This window comes from Varanus komodoensis, unplaced genomic scaffold (genome assembly GCF_004798865.1).
Source record: "Varanus komodoensis strain SLA01 unplaced genomic scaffold, ASM479886v1 scaffold18_3, whole genome shotgun sequence".
NCBI lineage: Eukaryota > Metazoa > Chordata > Lepidosauria > Squamata > Varanidae > Varanus > Varanus komodoensis.
In genome coordinates, this window is record NW_025335549.1 from 5075391 (window position 1) to 5093453 (window position 18063).

The 18063-nt window shown below is 43.1% G+C and overlaps 1 protein-coding gene across 2 annotated transcripts in view; it reads left to right on the top strand.

The window, feature by feature from the left end:
- Positions 1-17727, top strand: part of KLHL4 (kelch like family member 4) — a 48794-nt gene extending 31067 nt beyond the window's left edge. For both annotated transcript variants that reach the window (XM_044427364.1, XM_044427363.1), the window contains 7 exons: positions 232-444; positions 2246-2432; positions 12321-12545; positions 13353-13515; positions 14481-14693; positions 16068-16239; positions 16735-17727. In XM_044427364.1, the coding sequence (XP_044283299.1) occupies positions 232-444; positions 2246-2432; positions 12321-12545; positions 13353-13515; positions 14481-14693; positions 16068-16239; positions 16735-16794 (1233 nt within the window). In that variant the 3' untranslated portion in view covers positions 16795-17727. The remainder of the gene's footprint in view (positions 1-231; positions 445-2245; positions 2433-12320; positions 12546-13352; positions 13516-14480; positions 14694-16067; positions 16240-16734) is intronic.
- The last annotated feature ends 336 nt before the right edge of the window (positions 17728-18063 follow it).

Sequence of the window (18063 nt, forward strand, 5' to 3'; positions counted from 1 at the left end):
AGGTTAGGAATATCAAATTCTCCTCCAGCTTGTTCTAAAAGCAGAACTTAAGAAGAATTCCCTGATAAGATGATCTTATTCAAAGTGAATAAGATGTGTGCAGACATGGCATTTATAAAAATAAGTTATCTTCTCTGAGCATTTAGCATCAAGTTGGATAAACAGCAATTTAAGTAAATGAATTAATAAAAGGCAAATGCACTGCTATGTTGTTTTTATTCCCTCCTTTAGGAGCACTTCACTGAAGTAATAAAAAATCAGGAATTTCTCTTGCTGCCAGCTGCTGAAATTGCTAAACTTCTGTCCAGTGATGACATCAACGTTCCAGATGAAGAAGCCATCTTTAAGGCATTAATGCTGTGGGTTCGGCATGACTTGCAGGACAGGCAGCGGGACCTTGGGATGCTTCTGTCTTACATAAGATTGCCCCTACTCTCCCCACAGGTGGGTCACTGGGAAGTGATGAATTGTGGGTCTAGGGATGTTTGGTAGGTCTGGGAAAAGCTTGTTCAAGAAGTGGGCCTTGAGAAAGGGTTTGAGAACATGGGATAGGGACAGCATGTCTTGGAGCTCAGTTGGAGGAGCAGCTGCTTGCATGCAAAAGATCCCAGGTTCAGGTCCAATCCCAGCTTCTCCAGATGGGGCTGGGGAAATTTCTGCCTGAAACCCTGTAGAACTCCTGCCACTCAGTGCTCAACCATACTGGGTTGATGTTCAGACTCAGCATAAAGCAGCTTCCCAGGCTCCTAAATTCTGAGTTCAATTGAACGATACCATGAGCCATGGTTCCGCAAGAATGAAAAGAACACAATTGTTATTCTCTACATCTCTGCGGTGCCTTCATACCTAACTCAGTTCAGTATAATGCTGGAATGGCCAACACTATGCTATGGCTAGAAACCTTTGCAGAAGGAAATAGGATTGAGATACAGCTCCTGAAGTACAAAATGCTAGTACTTGGGATAGATTAAAGCATCTCTCTCTCTCTCCCTCTCCCTCTCCCTCTCCCTCCCTCTCTCTCTCTCTCTCTCTCTCTCTCTCTCTCTCTCTCTCTCTCTCTCCATCATTATTGGAGAGAGACTTTGTTTGCTATATTTGTGGACCCTCCATCCCTATGTTATCACAGTGCCAGGGGATCAGACCACAGAAAGTAACTCTCCATTCAAATGGAGAGAGCTGTGAAGGAAGGGTTGAAGGTTCTCCAGAAAGGTTTGCCTGGTGCAGTGCTTTTTTCATTTCGGCTCCAGGAGAAACCCTTTTTATTTTCTCATTATTTTAATGTTCAAGCAGCTTTAGTGTGGTTTTTATATTATTGAATTACTGGATGCTGCGCCCTGTTTTATCTGCTGCTTTGTTGTAAACCGTCCTGAGATGCCGGTAGATGGACGGTCCAGAAAAGCCTTAAACAAACAACAAATGCAAGTGATATGAAGGGCCACTGGCCCAGTTAGCGCCATCAGCTCAGCCTACCATGGTTTATTTCAGCCAGGAAGGTTTGCGGTGCGTGCTGGCAGCAATACTGCATATGTCAGCTGTGGTAGATGATGGGTGTGGGTGGCCTATTGTGACACCTTGGCGAGGGTGGGATACTGGCATGGTTGAGGCACCACCCATCAACCCAAACCATTCCATTGGTTGTGGGCATTTTTTTAAACGTCCCCCAAGTTTACCTGCACGGGGTTTGGATGTCACAACAGGATGTGACTTCCCTGCTTGAATATCGAAAATGGCTGCTGGCATGGGCTGCAAGCCGCAATGGCTTACAGACTTCTGCCATGGCTCTTAAATAAGTCATCATGGGTTGCAGTGACAATTTGAACCAGGGCAGTGCAATGTGGGGTCCATATGGGAATAAGTCAGAAAGCAGGTTCTAGAATTACCGCTGGCTGGCCTGGTTGAGCATCTATTGGAAGCCAAGGCAGCCACTGCCAGCCTGCCAGCTAGAACCTTCACCCCATTGCAGCCTGGCTTTGTGTGCAAGCTCCGGCATCACAACACCGATACAATTCCAGGATGGCTACTGCCCACTGTCCACTCACTTGCTGCCCAGCCTCCTGTCCCTCTCCAAAAAGACTCTTGGTATGGAAGAAGAGGAAAAGGGGCTGAATAAGCTGTTGCTCTGAAGAGCAACTCAAGGTTCCACCAATATCAGGATGCCCAATGGCCCATAAAACTGAGCGGGCATACATAGAAATAACACTCTGATAATTTCAGCATGAACAGCAGGCTTCTTTGCGTGTTTCAGCTATTAGCAGATCTGGAAAATAGCCCCATGTTTACTGATGATCTCGAGTGCCAGAAACTTCTCATGGAAGCAATGAAATACCACCTGCTACCAGAGAGGAGGTCTATGATGCAGAGCCCCCGCACTAAGCCTAGGAAGTCCACTGTTGGCTCCCTTTACGCTGTTGGGGGCATGGATGCCACCAAAGGTAAGCTGCCATCTGACGAAGTAGTTAGCACACGATGAGGTCAAGTAATCTTAGAGCCAAAATAGACAATACTGTAAAACTGTGCCTCACAGCTCCATCTCTCCTGCTTGATTTTCGCTCTAGATGTGGGGGTCCCAATCCAGATTGGGACTGTGGCATGAGGTGTAGAGGTTTAAGATCTGGATCAGGACTTCTGCACTGCACCTGCACTAGAATACTTTGTCTACAACTACTACCACTTCTGCTATTTTCATTTCTGAAGCTATCTGGGAAGCATAAAACAACAGTGCACGAAACAAAACGAATCGAGATGAAATGGAATGAAATGATGCAAATATCAAAACACAAAGCAACATACACATTGGTTAGAATATCATCCAACTATGTATATTAGGAACAGTGGTCACAGAAATTTTGTATATGAGGCAAACTCACATAAAACTTCATACAGGTGCACAAAAATGTGTACAAATCTTCATGCAAAATTTTAATATTAAAATGTTTGCATCCAACACAAACCATAGGCAAGATCAGAGGAATTCTAAACATTTGGAACAAGCCAAATTTAACATTAGGAAATGAGAAACCAAAATTGACAGATCCAGCTATTTCTGTAAACAGTAATAAAACATCCAGAAATATTATGTTTTTCCCCTGACAGCAGTGGTGCGTCCACACTCAGTGTTTACTCTGGAATGGCCACTCTTTGATCACTTGTAATGAATTCACAACATTGAGCCTTTCTAGGTGAGGCTCTTATTGTGCTCTGTCTCTCCCTCATGGTTGTTCAAAAGTGCTTTAGATGTTGTCATCCCCATCCAGTTCGTTTTTTAAAGGCAAATTTAAAGGGTTGGGGGTTGGATCCAGAAAATCTTTGCCAAAGCAAAGCGAATCACTAGTCTCCACTCAGTTGTTATTCTACTCTACCTAAAGGTTATGAAGTGGAAAGTACAGAAAGGGAAAAAAACAAACCAAAACAAAAAGCAGTCCCCAGTTCCAGTCTTTAAACTGGAAATAGCAACAGCCTCATCTAGAAAAGATCATTATCATCAAGTCATTGTTCTCCTCTGTTTTCCTATATTTTTTCTTTCCTGTTGCGAACTTACAAAATTCCGTGGGTTGGAGAGACTGGAACACGAGCTCAGTCTCTACTGGTATTGATCACCTTGGTGTGATCTTCCATCATTTTGTGAAGGTGTAATTTGATGATTAGATTGTGTTTGCATACCAGCAGCGCTTTGGTGGGTACAGAAGGCAGGGACACATCTGCTAGGCACAATTTGGCAAGTTAGTCCCAAAGATTTCTAGACTGCAACAACAGTAAATATTTGGTGGAAGGAGCACTTTTCCACTTGCCATGGCTACACAGTCACAGTCCTCTACCCCAGGCAGAATTTAAAAATTGCCCTGCTTTCATGTTGTGAGCAAAAACTTATGCTATTTATAAAATATTATGCTTTCTTTTTTAGCAACAGAGAGTGCTTATTTGTTTTTTTTTCCTCTTGCAGAAATATTGAATTCACATTGGATTTTTGAACTAATTCCATACACAGCATCTTGCTACTGTGTTACATTTTGTTACACAGACTGAATATTAATGTTATTCAGATGTTGTTGCTTGCATCATTACTAAGTCAATAAGCACAGCATGTTACATCCTCAGGATTAAGGAAAAATGCTTTGGGTTCCATCACATTTCTTTCAGAATCATCATGGACACATGCAAGAGATTGGAGCTGAAACCTGATTCTTAAGATTTTTTGCTTTGCATCTGGTCTGCAAAATTAATTGCATCTGGTCTGCAAAATTAGCACGACACTTGTTTATGTTTACCATTTCATTTCATTTCTGTACTGCCCAATAGCTGAAGCTGTCTAGGTGGTTAACAATTGATCCTATACAGTAAAATACAACAATACAATGCAATGCAATGCAATACAATACAATAGCATATTTCAATAGAAAATTTAAAACTACTGTTTTTGATTGAGAAACTACAACAAGGTCTTCCCCAAAGCAGTGCCTCCTTCATCTCTGTTCTTCAAAGGTTGTTTCCCTTTCTCCTTTCCCTGAAATTGTGATTCATTGTCCAGTCATTTTTTTTAATGAATCCAGGAGGCACTGGTGCTCTTGTTATAGTACACTCTGCTAGGCAGTTTCTGCTTTTCATTTTCTTGAGTACAGTGAGACTTTAAAGCACTGATCATCATTCAGAATATGGAAAAAGGAATAAGAAGGTTCAGCTCCTTGGCAAGACTACCTTCTAAGACTGTAAAATAACAGAATTCATTGAGGGCCCAACTTACACAAATGTTCCAACATTTTCTTTGTAATTCCCCTGGACAAGTTGCAAGCAACTTGCAAAATATGATCTGAATGCTTCAGCAACACAGTGAGAACGATCAGAACCTATTGCCCAGCCTCACATCTCTTTTTGTTTCTTCAGTGTACATTCCCCAAGGGTGCATATGTCTTACACAGGGACGGTACTGGCTCTGGGTTTGGTAAGGGTTTAGGGCTACCTTCTCTTCATGGCCCATTCTCTAGCCTACTCCTTCAAAGCCCAATGTGTAACTACCATCAGGAAAGCTCTGCAGGACTGGAGGGAATGGATGTTGGATGCACACTGAAGCCCTACAGTCCATCTCAGTAGTTTATTGGGAACAGCCAGGCGACCCGTATCTGGCAGAAAAAAGCACCAGCACTGAGGGGTAGTCAGTATGCAGAACTGACAACTAGGAAACAAGGCATGTACATATGCTTTTGCAGTGAGGGGGAAGAGACCTTGAATGAGTGATATGCTAGAACAATAGGAAGACAAAAGGAAAGTACAGAAACATTGAGAAACCATTACAGACATCAGGAAAAACATCATGACGCATGGAGATAAAACAATCAGGTTTCAGAGTTCGCTTTTTACAGTCAGAGATAGGACATTGCAGGAAGACAATGATGAGCTGGCCCGGTATTTGCATATTCAAACCAGTTGCATTGTATTATCCCCCTGCAGCCTTGCATTTGAGAGCAATCTGCATATCGGATGTGTGGGGGCTCTTTTCCCATAGAAGAAATCTGAATGAGAAAACCCTTCAGAATGGGGGAAGAAAAGGAGACAGTCCGTGTTTTATATTCTAAAGTGTAAAACTTATAACTTTTGTTAGGGCAACTCCAACATTACCTAGAGAGAAACAACAGGACAATTGCTTTGGGCTTTATTTGCCTGTTTGGATGGAGTAGATGAGCAAGCAGTGACAACAGGGAAAAGTTGCTAAATGGTTGGAAGGCTGGAAAGTGTTGGCAGTGGGCCCCCTGTAGGGTGTGTGGACCTGTAAGTGCTAGAAGGCTGGAAAGTGCTGGCAGTGGGCCCCCTGTAGGGTGTGTGGACCTGTAAGTGCCCAGTGGAGCCTACCTCTGCTGTTGGACATACGCAAGCCATTCATTTATTTTATTTTATTATTTTATTTATTAAAACATTTTTATGCCGCCCCATTCGCCGAAGCCTCGGGGCAGCTTACATCACTAAGTTAAAATAATTATAATATAAATTAAAAATATAAATATTAAATTAAAAATACAACAATACAATATAAAATAAGCCGCCCTGGCCAGATAAAATCCGATAATATTAACAGTTAAAATGCCGCTTGAATAAAAAGGTCTTCACCTGGCGCCGAAAAACGAATAATGACGGCGCCAGGCGGACCTCTCTGGGGAGCGCGTTCCATTTTATCCTCTTTGCTCTTTAATACATACCCCTGGGGTGGAAAGTGCAACTACTGTGTTTGTATGTATGTTTAGTTGAAATGTTGTGCCTGACCCATTGCGACCCCATGGACAGCATTCCTCCAGGCTCTCCTGTCCTCCACCATTCCTTGGAATCTACCCAAGCCCACACCACCATCGCAGGAATTCATCTAGCCCAGCTTTCGCATGATGTACTGTGCATATAAATTAAATAGGCAGAGTGATGATATACAGCCTTGCCATACTCCTTTCCCAATTTTGAACCAATCAGTAGTTCCATATCCAGTTCTCTCTCCTTAAATCTATTTGTCACCTCCAGTGTATATTCATCAGGAATATGATTTAGGTCATATCTGAGTGGCCTAGTGGTTTCCCCTACTTTCTTCAATTTAAGCCTGAATTTTCCAACAGGAAGCTCATGATGTGAGCCACAGTTGGCTCTTGGTCTTGCTTGACTGTATCTCTTCTCTATCTTTGGCTGCAGAGCATTTAGTCAATCTGATTTCTGTGTTGACCATCTGGTGATGTCTATGTGTAGAATCATCTCTTGGGTTGTTGGAAAAGAGTGCTATGACCAGCGTGTCCTCTTGACAAAATTCTGCCAGCCTTTGCCCTGCTTCATTTTGTATCCAAGGCCAAACTTGCCTGTTATTCTGGTTATCTTTTGGCTTCCTACTTTAGAATTCCAATTCCCCCATGGTGATAAGGGCATCATATTTTGGTGTTAGTTCTAGAAGGTGTTGTAAGCCTTCATGGAACTGTATAGGTCTCCATTCACTGAGCCTCTTCAGCATCAGTGGTTGAGACACAGACTTGGACTACTGTGATGTTGAATGGTTTGCCTTGGGTTCGAACTGAGATCATTCTGTCATTTTGGAGATTGTATTCCAGTACTGCTTTTCCTACTCTTTTATTGACTATGATGGGTACTCAATTTTTTCTGAGGGATTCTTGTCCACACTAGTATATATGATGGTCATCTGAATTAAATTCACCCATTCCTGTCCATTTTAGTTCACTAAAGATGTCAATGTTCAGTCTTGTCATCTCATATTTGACCACATCCAGCCTACCTTGATCCATAGATCTCACATTCCAGGTTCCTATGGAGTATAGATCTTTGCAGCATTGGACTTTCCTTTCAGCACCAGATACATTTGCAACTGAGTGTCCTTTCAGCTTTGACCCAGTCGCTTCATTCTTTCTGACACTACTAGTACTAGCCCTCTGCTCTTCCCCAGTAGCATATTGGACACCTTCCGACCTGAGGGGCTCATCTTCTGGCGTCGTATCGTTTTTCCTTTTGGTACTGTCCATGGGGTTTTCATGGCAAGGATACTGGAGTGGGTTGCCATTTCCTTCTCCAGTGGATCACCTTTTGTCAGAGCTCTCTGCTATGACCAGTCCATCTTGGGTGCCCCTGCATGGCATAGCTCATAGCTTCATTGGGCTACACAAGCCCCTTAGCCACAGCAAGGCTGTGATCCATGAAGGGGCAGCTACTGTGACCCCCCCCCCCCCGAATGTGAAAGCAAGTTTAAAGAAGCAGTTTTGGTGTGGCCACTATAGCCCATTTCTAAGGAACAGCAACTAGTCTACACTAACTAACAAGCCAGCTAATTTGAACTGTTTGGGAAGTTTATGACCAAGTTTATTGGACAAAATTCAAAGGGATGGTTCTTATTTATTGTTCAGCTGTTCAGTTGTGTCCATCTATAAGCAACCCTATGGGCTAAATCTTGCCACACTTTCCGATCCTGTGCCACCTCTTTTAGCTGAACTATGCTCTGGCCCACATCCTCTTTGATGGAATCTATCCACCTCACTCTTTGGCAACCTGGTTTTCTCTTGCTGCTCAGCATTCCAAGCATTACATCTTTTTCTAATGAGCTTGATTGCATGATGTGACAAAATATGTGAGTCTCAGCCCTGTTATCTTGCTGACCAGAAACACATCTGGTTTAATGTGTTGTAGCACTTGCTTGTTTGTAACTCCTGCTGGCCATGGAATGCACTGGAGCCTCTGCCAACACCACAGTTCAAATGAGTCAAATTTCCTCTTGTCTAATTTTTTCATTGTCCAACTTTCACAACCGTAGGTTGCAATAGGAATGATCACTCAGACCAGTCTGCACTTGGTTGCCAAGCTGATGTTCTTGTTTTTCCACATTCGATTCATGCTTGTCATTGCCATATGACCTGGTGAAATGCATTGCTTTATTTCTGGACTGTGTTCACCCCTGCAAGTAATCAGTGATCCCAGGAAAGTGAGTTCCTCTTACACATTCAATTTCTGCATTATCAACTGCTATTTTGATGACTTCATTCTGTGCAGTTGTCAAGATCTTTGTCTTTTTGATGTTCAGAAGGAGGCTGAACTTCTTACTCTCTTCTTTAATTCTGTGGATCAATCATTTTAGACCTTCCTGGGTTTCTGAGAGGAGGGTTCTGTCATCAGCAGATCAAAGGTTATTGACAGTTCTTCCTTTGATTTTTATCCCAAGTTGATTTTTATCCCAAGATTTTTAGCATGCAAGTTGGACAGAAAAGGGGAAAAATACATCTTTGTTGGACTTCTATCTCAACCTTGAACCAATCCATGTTTCCTTATCCTGTTCTTACAGCTGCTTTTGGAGCATTCTGACCAGATATGTCAGTACCCTTGGGTCTTTTAGTGCTTTCCACAACTTGTCATGATCAACGCAGTCAAAGGCTTTCTTGTAGTCAAAAAAGCACAGATGAAAGCCATTTTGGTATTCTTGAAACTTCTCCATAATCCAGCACAAATTTGCAGTATGGTCATGGGTACCCCGGTCTCTTTGGAAGCCTGCTTGAACTTCAGGTAGCTCCCTTTCTATGCCAGATGCCAGATGCTGCTATTTAATTTTAAGGAGAATTTTGCTAGCATGAGGTATGAGGGCAATTGCGTGGGAGTTAGAACAGTCCTTTGAGTTGCCCTTTTTGGAATGGGAATGAAGTTTGGGTGCTTCCAGTTCTCTGGCCATATTCTGGCATAAGGCTGTTATGGTTCTAGTTGGTACATGCTTCAGCAACTCTGCGGGGATGTTGTCAATGCCTGGTGCTTTGTCATGCAGCAGCTGACTTATTGCTGATGGGACTTCTCCCTCAAGAATAGCTGCTTCTGTTTCTATTTCAGTTTCATTTCCCGCATTATCTTGGTGTGCTTCAATCCCACTGCTTTTGATATATAGCTCTTCAGTACATTCTCGCCATCTGTTCTTGATGTTTTTTTGATCAGACAGTTTTTTTTCCTTCTTAGTTTTTTATGATGGCTTTGCATGTGCCAAAAGCTGTTTGAAATTGTTTCACTTGTGCATATGCGTTCCTGGTATAACCCTTCTTGCAGTTCTTTTCTAGCAGTGTGCATTTCCGATCCCAGTAAATTTAATTGTCTTTCTTGGCTGCCTTCTGAAAATCCACATTTCATTTCGTTGCTTTCTCCTGGTCACCTGCTGCTTTGGCTAATTTTCTTCGATCAGCTTTCTTGAATGTTTTGTCTGAAAGCCACCTGGACCTTTCCTGTGGCTTCATATTTGGCATATTTTATTTATTTTATTTATTTATTTATTAAAACATTTTTATGCCGCCCCATTCGCCGAAGCCTCGGGGCGGCTTACAACAAAAAATTAAAATAACATTTTAAAATATATACAATAAAATACAAATATATAATATAAAACATACACTATAAAACAAGCCGCCCTGGCCAAATAAAATTCAATAATATTAACATTTAAAATACTGCTTAAATAAAAAGGTTTATATGTTTAACAGCTCTTTCAATAATGTTGAATGTCTTGCCGTAGTTAGTCTGGCAACCTTTCCTCCATTTCCAACACCTCAAACCTGTTATCTCAGCTGCATACACGGGTGAGATTTTGGTGGTGACAAACTTCTTGGGTGTTGCTATCTTTTTGGTGTTAGGTAATTTCACTTTGGTTTTGGCCACCCATAGTTCATGATTCGAGCCACAATCAGCACCTGGATATGTCTTCACAGCGTGGATTGAACTAGTCCAATGATAGTTGCAAAGGACATAGCCTGTTCGATTTCTGTGTAGCCCATTTGGTGAAGTCCACATGTTCAAGAGACGTTTCTGCTGCTTGAAGCAGGTGTTCATAATTCAAAAATAATTTTTTAATTCAAAGCATTCTTCATCTTTGGGAGTGTGCGAAAGTCACAAGGAGCCGAGTCAGGGCTGTAGGATGGATGGGGAAGCACCGTGATGTGTTTTTCAGCCCAAAATTCTCTGACAGTCAAAGCACCGTGACTTGGTGTGTTGTCGCAATGACGGATCCAGGAGTCATGATTTCATGAACAATGGACTTGATAATTCCCATTTCCTCTGCAATCCTCTGATAGTGTGGATCACGGTTCAGAACAGTCCTCACTGCACACACACTCTGCTCCTTTTTCGATGAAGAGGGGTGTCCTGATTGTTGTTCCTCTTCAACACCTTCTCATCCTTCCTTGAAGGCCTTGTGCCATTGGTGCAGATGACAGCGCAGCTTCTCCATAAGCTTTCCTCACCATTTCCAAGGTTTCTGATGCACTTTTACCCAATTTCACACAAAATTTTATCATGTACTGCTGATCCAAACTCACATTTTTCTTAAAACGAGGCACTTGAACAGGGTGTCACAAAAGAGAATGTCTCAACTCTGACAGGGCTGGAATGCAACTGATCAGTGTTCCGAAGTATACCTGGTACCCCACCCCAAGTGACCTTGGCCAGCTTCACAGAGCCCTTCTTGAGCGTAGGAACTTCATTCTTGTTATATTCTGGACACACCTGGTACATGCCTTTAGACACAGCTCTCTTCCCTTCTCCAAAAGCAGGTGGGCATCTTGTTGAAAAACACTAAAGATTTCCAGGAATCACGAGGCTACATAGAAATGTAGTAGTAGTAGTAGTAGTAGTAGTAGTAGTAGTAGTAGTAGTAGTAATAATAATAATAATAATAATAATAATAATAATAATAATAATACATCCTTACTGTTACTTCCCTTTGATGAAACTTTTACTGGCTGCCCTTTATTAATAACCAGCACTCTGCTTAACAAAGAGGTGTTTGGCTGTTTATTTTAATAATATTTTATTCATAACCCCCTAAGAAAGGAAACCATTAAATAAATTCTGGAGGCTTGCAAGAAGAATGTGCAAATGATTAGTTCACAGTTCCTTTATGCCCACCTTGCCTATTGGCCAGGCACTAAACAGAGCTCTTCTAGAGGCGACTGCAGCCAGAAAATGATTCACAGAAGTGACTCACAGGAGTCACACATTTTTAAAAAAAGTGCATTCTTTTGAGACCTGGGTAAGTAAGCACCTAACCATAATGCTAGAAAGGAAATTTCATTAAAAGCATTTATGCACAATGCAGAAACACAAGGGCCCAGACTTCCTTGCTCATGTCAGCCAAGCTTGAAGCATATAATTTGTTAGAGGTCAAGAAGGGGAAAAGTCCCTAAGCAAGACATAAGGGCACGTTTTAGATGCTACATGCCCACTGAAATTCAGCCTTTGAGACTTTTGCCATGGACAGAACACTATATTAGATTTCTCTGTATAATTCCAGGACTACTATCTGGATCCAAATTTAATTACCCATCACTTTGCAGTTCCTGAATGCTGCAATGCCATTCTTGGCTCAAAAATATATGTAAATAGACTGTTCTTAGCTACATGCCACTTCTGGGCATTCCCCATTCCAAATTATCCCAATTATCAATCCTTTTCCATACTAATTATAAGCATGTAGTTCCCTTTGATATGCTTGCTTTTCCACCTGCAAACATTGCACACACTCCAAAATGCTTGTCTAAAGCCAGAGTGTGCAGCGAGTAGACCTTCAGATGCTTTGGCCTTCAACTTCCAGCATTCGTAACAACAGAAGCACCTGTTATCCTGGACAAGCAAACTGCCTAATTTAGATTGCTCCTCAGCTGAGGAAGCCTGTTCTAAAAACAAGAAAAGCACCCTTCAGAAATATTGTTTTAGTTAGGTGCAAATTAATTAATTGTTGAATCAATTAAAACTCCTTTGAGTGGCAGAGCAATCACTTTGGAAATTCAGGACTTCTGTATGTGTACCATCCAATTTACTGTTTATGTTTTCAACAGGCACCACCACAATTGAGAAATATGACTTGAGAACCAACAGCTGGATTCAAATTGGAACCATGAATGGGAGGCGGCTGCAGTTTGGAGTTGCCGTGATTGACAACAAGCTTTACATTGTGGGGGGAAGAGATGGCCTGAAAACAGCCAACACAGTGGAATGTTTCAATCCTGTCACCAAAGTCTGGACCGTGATGCCTCCCATGTCGACCCACCGGCATGGCTTAGGTAAGGTTGACAGTGCGTTGGCTGTCCCCTGAATCCAGCAGTGTTGTGATTTTCCAGGGATTGCTAACTGTGGGCAGGTTCACACACAGGAGAGGAAGGATCAAAATAGCTCAGGAATGGGGTGAGGTATGGAAAAATGCAATTGCACAAGCGAATTGATACCTAGTGCATCTGGAGATCTTGGGTGGCATCCAGGTCTGCCCATCTCCACTAGTTTTCTTGAAGTAACAGCAATGACCACTCATGGTGGGGCTTTCTTCTGAAAATAATCCCAGAAGTGGCAAGAAAATCTGATGACAAGAATGAGAATTTTTCCCAATGTAAGGTAATTTTTAGGACAGTGCAGGAGTGCTCGTTTCCAGGATTTCAGGTGCAATAGGATACCAGTCATTCTCTTTAGCAAGGGCAATTTCTTCCATTGCTCCTTGAAAAAGCAATGCAGGCTTGCTGTTCGTCCAGCTGGCCTAAGTGAGCAAGCTCCCAGAGATCAAACATCACAGGAAATATGTTCCAGGTGATGCATTAGCTCCAGAGTTTGTGCACAGAGCTTTCCAGCTCCCTCCTTCCCACTTCAGTGCCTGGGATTTGCAGGAGATGGTTGTACATCTTGGTTGCATTATCACATTACTGTTGTGATGATTATGCAGACCCCTTATTCTCTTTTGCTTTGTAATCCAGAGTTCTCCAAAGAAACAATGGTGCTGAAAGCTGCCATGGAATCATTGGGTGAATAAAAATATAATCAACACATGCCAACATTGTTGATAGACCCTTTGTTTGCTTCCCAACCTCCCTTGTCATCCCAAGGTGTAGCAATGCTGGAAGGACCCATGTATGCTGTGGGAGGCCATGATGGCTGGAGTTACTTGAACACGGTTGAGCGGTGGGACCCGCAGGCCCGGCAGTGGAATTACGTTGCCAGCATGGCGACCCCGAGGAGCACTGTGGGTGTCGCAGCGCTGAATAGCAAGTACGTTCGACTGACTGCTCCTTCTCCCCTTGCTGCGGCCCACATGCAAAGACCTTCTGTGAAGCCCTTCCCAGATACCAGATGCAAGCACTGCCCACTTCCAGAAGAGGAGGGCTTTTTTTGCCCTCCTCAGAGTGCTATGATGGGCATTAACTTGGTTTTCTCTGCGGCACCAGGGACAAATCTTTCTTTTGTGCCCAAGCATTTTAACACTTGAATATTTGAATTAATTAGATATAGTTATAGATTCTCTCTCTCTCTCTGTCTCTCTCTCTCTCTATATATATATAATCTATAGAGATAGATATCTCTCTATATATAATCTGTATAGATAGATATCTATGTCATCCATATCTGTATCTGTTTAGATCTAGATCTAGATACTGAACAGATGGTTCTGCTTTGGTGTCGAGGTTGGTGTCTGGTTGAAGAGAGGATCTTTCCTTTGTCTTCTGATGCATAATGTTTACTTTTAATACTGCGTGTTCTACTTTGAGGATGAACAGTTATTTATAAACATAAAGTAAACACACAGGCACAACCACCACCACCCCCCACACACAAACTTTGGAGGCTGTTTTCTTCTAAAGATAATTTGTAGGAAAAGTCACAGCCACGGGGTCAGAAGTAAGAGGCAGGCCCTTCAAGCAGTGAAACTGAGGGTGTCACTGAGGGCACTTCCAGCAAAGGGACCGCGCATGAATGGCCAGGGGCTCGTGTGCATCTCCTGTGTCTTTTTTCCTTGATGGATTTTCCTGAGTAAGAAAAAAGACAGATCTGCCTTTGTGTGAATTCTCCACCCATATAAAATCCAGGGAATGAGGCACGGCAACATTGTGAGGGGAGAATTGGTTGGTAGCCCTCTGATAGTAGGGCGGGCTTCCGCTAGAAACCTTCCCACTTTCTTTGCTTAAAGTGTGTGGGATTGGATGGGATGTTTGTCCTCCTGTGATTTGCTGCCCTAGGTTGTATGCAGTTGGTGGGCGAGATGGCAGCTCCTGCCTGAAATCCATGGAGTGCTTTGACCCCCACACAAACAAATGGAGCATTTGTGCATCAATGTCAAAGCGACGAGGAGGCGTTGGTGTGGCAACCTATAATGGGTTTCTGTATGCAGTGGGAGGCCATGATGCTCCTGCTTCAAACCACTGCTCCCGACTTTCTGATTGTGTAGAAAGGTAAGGACATAAAGGTGTCAAATTCTTGCAACCTTTGATGTGCACTAGTATGCTGTTATTAGCTTTTAACAACACACTGAGATTAATAGCAGCTATAAAAGAGTTGCTTTGGTTTTTCATGGATGTTTACTTGATTATCCTTGGAAAAGAAAGGGAATTTGAAATAACTGATTGGAACTGCAGGCTGGAAGGATATTCTCATTGCATAGCAATTCTGTAGTTTTGCTCAATAGAACCTGTCTGCAGTGCCCGCAAGACAGGATTAAATCTTGAGTCTACAGAGCCCTCTAGTGGCTAAGAAAGGCCTGATCAGATTCCCAGGTTTCCTCTGACAGAAGAGCACCAAAGCTTCCAAAAGGATTCCCCACCCCCTACACTTTACAAGGGTCTGATGGATTTCCCAAAATGGTACTATTCCTGCTCGCTCATTTTGCCACTACCTCCATCTCTTTGACCACTCTCTTTCTGTTGTGTGTTATCCCCCCACAGAAGTTACATCCATTCCTTCTTCCCTACTTGAACAGGAAACGTGACTTTCTTTTTCTGCTGTCATGTCAATGTCATCCTGAGGCCAGCTCAGAGTGAGGGCAAAAGTGGGAAGCGATCCTTCTGTCCTCACTCTGAACTGACCTCAAAGCAATGCCATCACAGTAAGGGAAGGATACAACATTGCATCTGGAGGAGTTGGACCAGAAGGCCGTTGCTGAGAAAGTGACATTTAACACCAGTGAAGAAAGTGAAATGCCACGGGTAGTAAGTGGAGTGAAAAATCCACATTTTTTTCACATTTCCATCCTGGACCAGTGAGGACCAGTATGCATGCCTATGAATGGCATAGCTAAACTGAAGGGAAGCATTTCAGCTGAGCTCTTTTCTAATAATTGCATAAAGATCTATAAAAAGACCAACATAATAAGACTTTACTAACCTAAATCTGGGACTGCAGGTGGCACAGTGGTTTGACCCGCTGTGCTGCTGGGCTGGTCGATCGAAAGGTCACCGGTTCGAATCTGCACAACAGGGTGAGTTCCCGTTGCTCTGTCCCAGCTCCTGCCAGCCTTGCAGTTCAAAGCATGCAAATGCAAGTAGATGAAAAGGTACCACTTCGGTGGGCAGGTAGCAGCGTTCCGTGCACTTCGGTGTTTAGTCATGCTGGCCACATGACCATGGAGACTGTCGGCAGACAAACGCCGGCTCCTTTGGCTAGGAAGTGGAGATGAGCACCGCCCCCGAGAGTCAGGCATGACTGGACTTAACATCAAGGGGAAACCTTTACCTTTACCTTTACCTTTTAACTGACATCTGAGGTGTGTTTTTTTTTTCGAAGCTAGCCTTAAATAACTATTGATTGACTTTGCCTGCAACATATTCCAGATATGATCCAAAAACAGACACTTGGACTACAGTAGCACCTTTGAGCGTTCCTCGGGATGCTGTGGGAATCTGTCCTCTTGGGGACAGATTATATGCAGTTGGTGGCTATGATGGACACACCTACCTGGACACAGTGGAATCCTACGACGCACAAAACAATGAATGGACAGAGGTATTTCCCTTCTATTTGTCTCACCGCTCTCAGTGAGCATATACAGTATATATTCCTGCCTGTCAGTTTTATTTTTTCAGCTGTTCAAAGGTGTCTTGTGTCCTTCAGTGACTCCGTGTTTTCTTAGGGATGGGGCAGAGATCTGTCCAGTTCACATTTTATTCGAAACACACCCATGTTACAGTTTCCAACCACAATGTGAGCTAACGCTCAGTTCTTCACTGAATTTCATGGTTCTCTAAATTTTGCAAAGGAGTGCTCCAATTAAAAAAAAACATAAAATGCACACATTGAGGCAAATAAAACACGCATAATTTTAGGATAATTGCTTGCAAAAATGGGTATTGTATGCAAGAATGCAGAAATACATGTATTAGGACAGCCCCAATTAATTAGCTATATAATAAAATTTCACATTGGGAATGCCTAAACCCCCTCTTCTCTGGGGCATATACCATGAAAGATGTTGTTAATGAAACATCTCCTGTATTTTAGGAAGTTCCAGTCAACATAGGAAGGGCTGGAGTCTGTGTTGTTGTTGTAAAGCTGCCATGAAGAATGTTGCCAGATGTGAAGCAACCCACGAGCACCGCTCCACCAAGCAGCAGGCAGAAGAGGAAATGCATCCTGGGAAGGAATTCACATGGCTTCCATTACCGAAGGAGCGAGAAAGTGGCACGGGCGCTGAGGAGCCTGGGCATGGAAAAAGCATTTCTCTGCATCCCCCCAAAAAACTTGGCAGGGGTCACTCATCTGTGTGATGTTAACCTCTTTTTATAGCGGGGAGCTGGGTGCACACACTCCTTAGGAAAAGGCAGCATTCTAAACTGAGGAACCCCCAATTTTCTTTCAAGATCAACCAATCATGCAGCTGAACAGTATTTCTGCATATAATGGCTTATCTTGCAGTGCTACATCTTGGTAAAGGGCAGTAGAGCAAGGATCCATGGTGAACCCTGATGCTCCAACTCCCTCACCAATGGAAAGCTTGCTTGCTTCCTCCCATGGAATCAGCACTTTGGCAGTGATGCCTGCCCAGGCCCATCTTCACTGTAGTTTTCTGGCTCAGCAGCCTGAGGCGCACCTCCAAGTTGGAACAAGCAATCCTTCTCATTTTTCACCATGTCCTGACCTAGCATTGTTCTGGGGCACTGCAGGAAGTGAAGAGAGGGCCAAGCCCAGCTGCCAAGCACTGCTCAGAGCACTGGTACCACAGTCAGGTAAGCTCACGGACAGAGGACGTGGGGCACTAAGGGCTGTGAGCGCCAGCAAAGCAGGAGCTCATTGAGATCCTCCAAACTCCACTCGGACGCTTATTCCACCTCGTGTCCATATCAGACTTCCAACTTGGTTTTTTTTGTTCGTTTAGTTTCCGCACAAAAATTGTGTGCCCTTTGTAAATAAGTTTTCATGTATTCCACAAGTATGTGGGCATTTTGGACAGATATGCCTTTCCTCCCATTGATTAAAGTGTGTTTGTATCTGGGGGTTTTTTTGTTTGCTTGTTTTGAAAAGTTTGTATGGTGTTTTTGCTTTTTTGTGTGTGCTTTTGAATGCCTTTTCTCTTCCATGAGCTGCATTGCAAGAACAAAAACTTGTATTGACTTTGACTTTGAGTTCAAGTCCATATTCAGTTCTGGGAGGTGTGAACCAGATGAACACCAGTCAAAAACCCCCACAACAACTGCCTCATATATCCTTGGGTCTATTGGAGGACACACTGCCTAGGATCCTGCTCCTTTAGACCTAGATCATACTTCTTTGCCAAAGGCTCTTCGAACCTTGATCTGACCCTGAGATGCCACTAGAAAAAGCTCAGGTGTT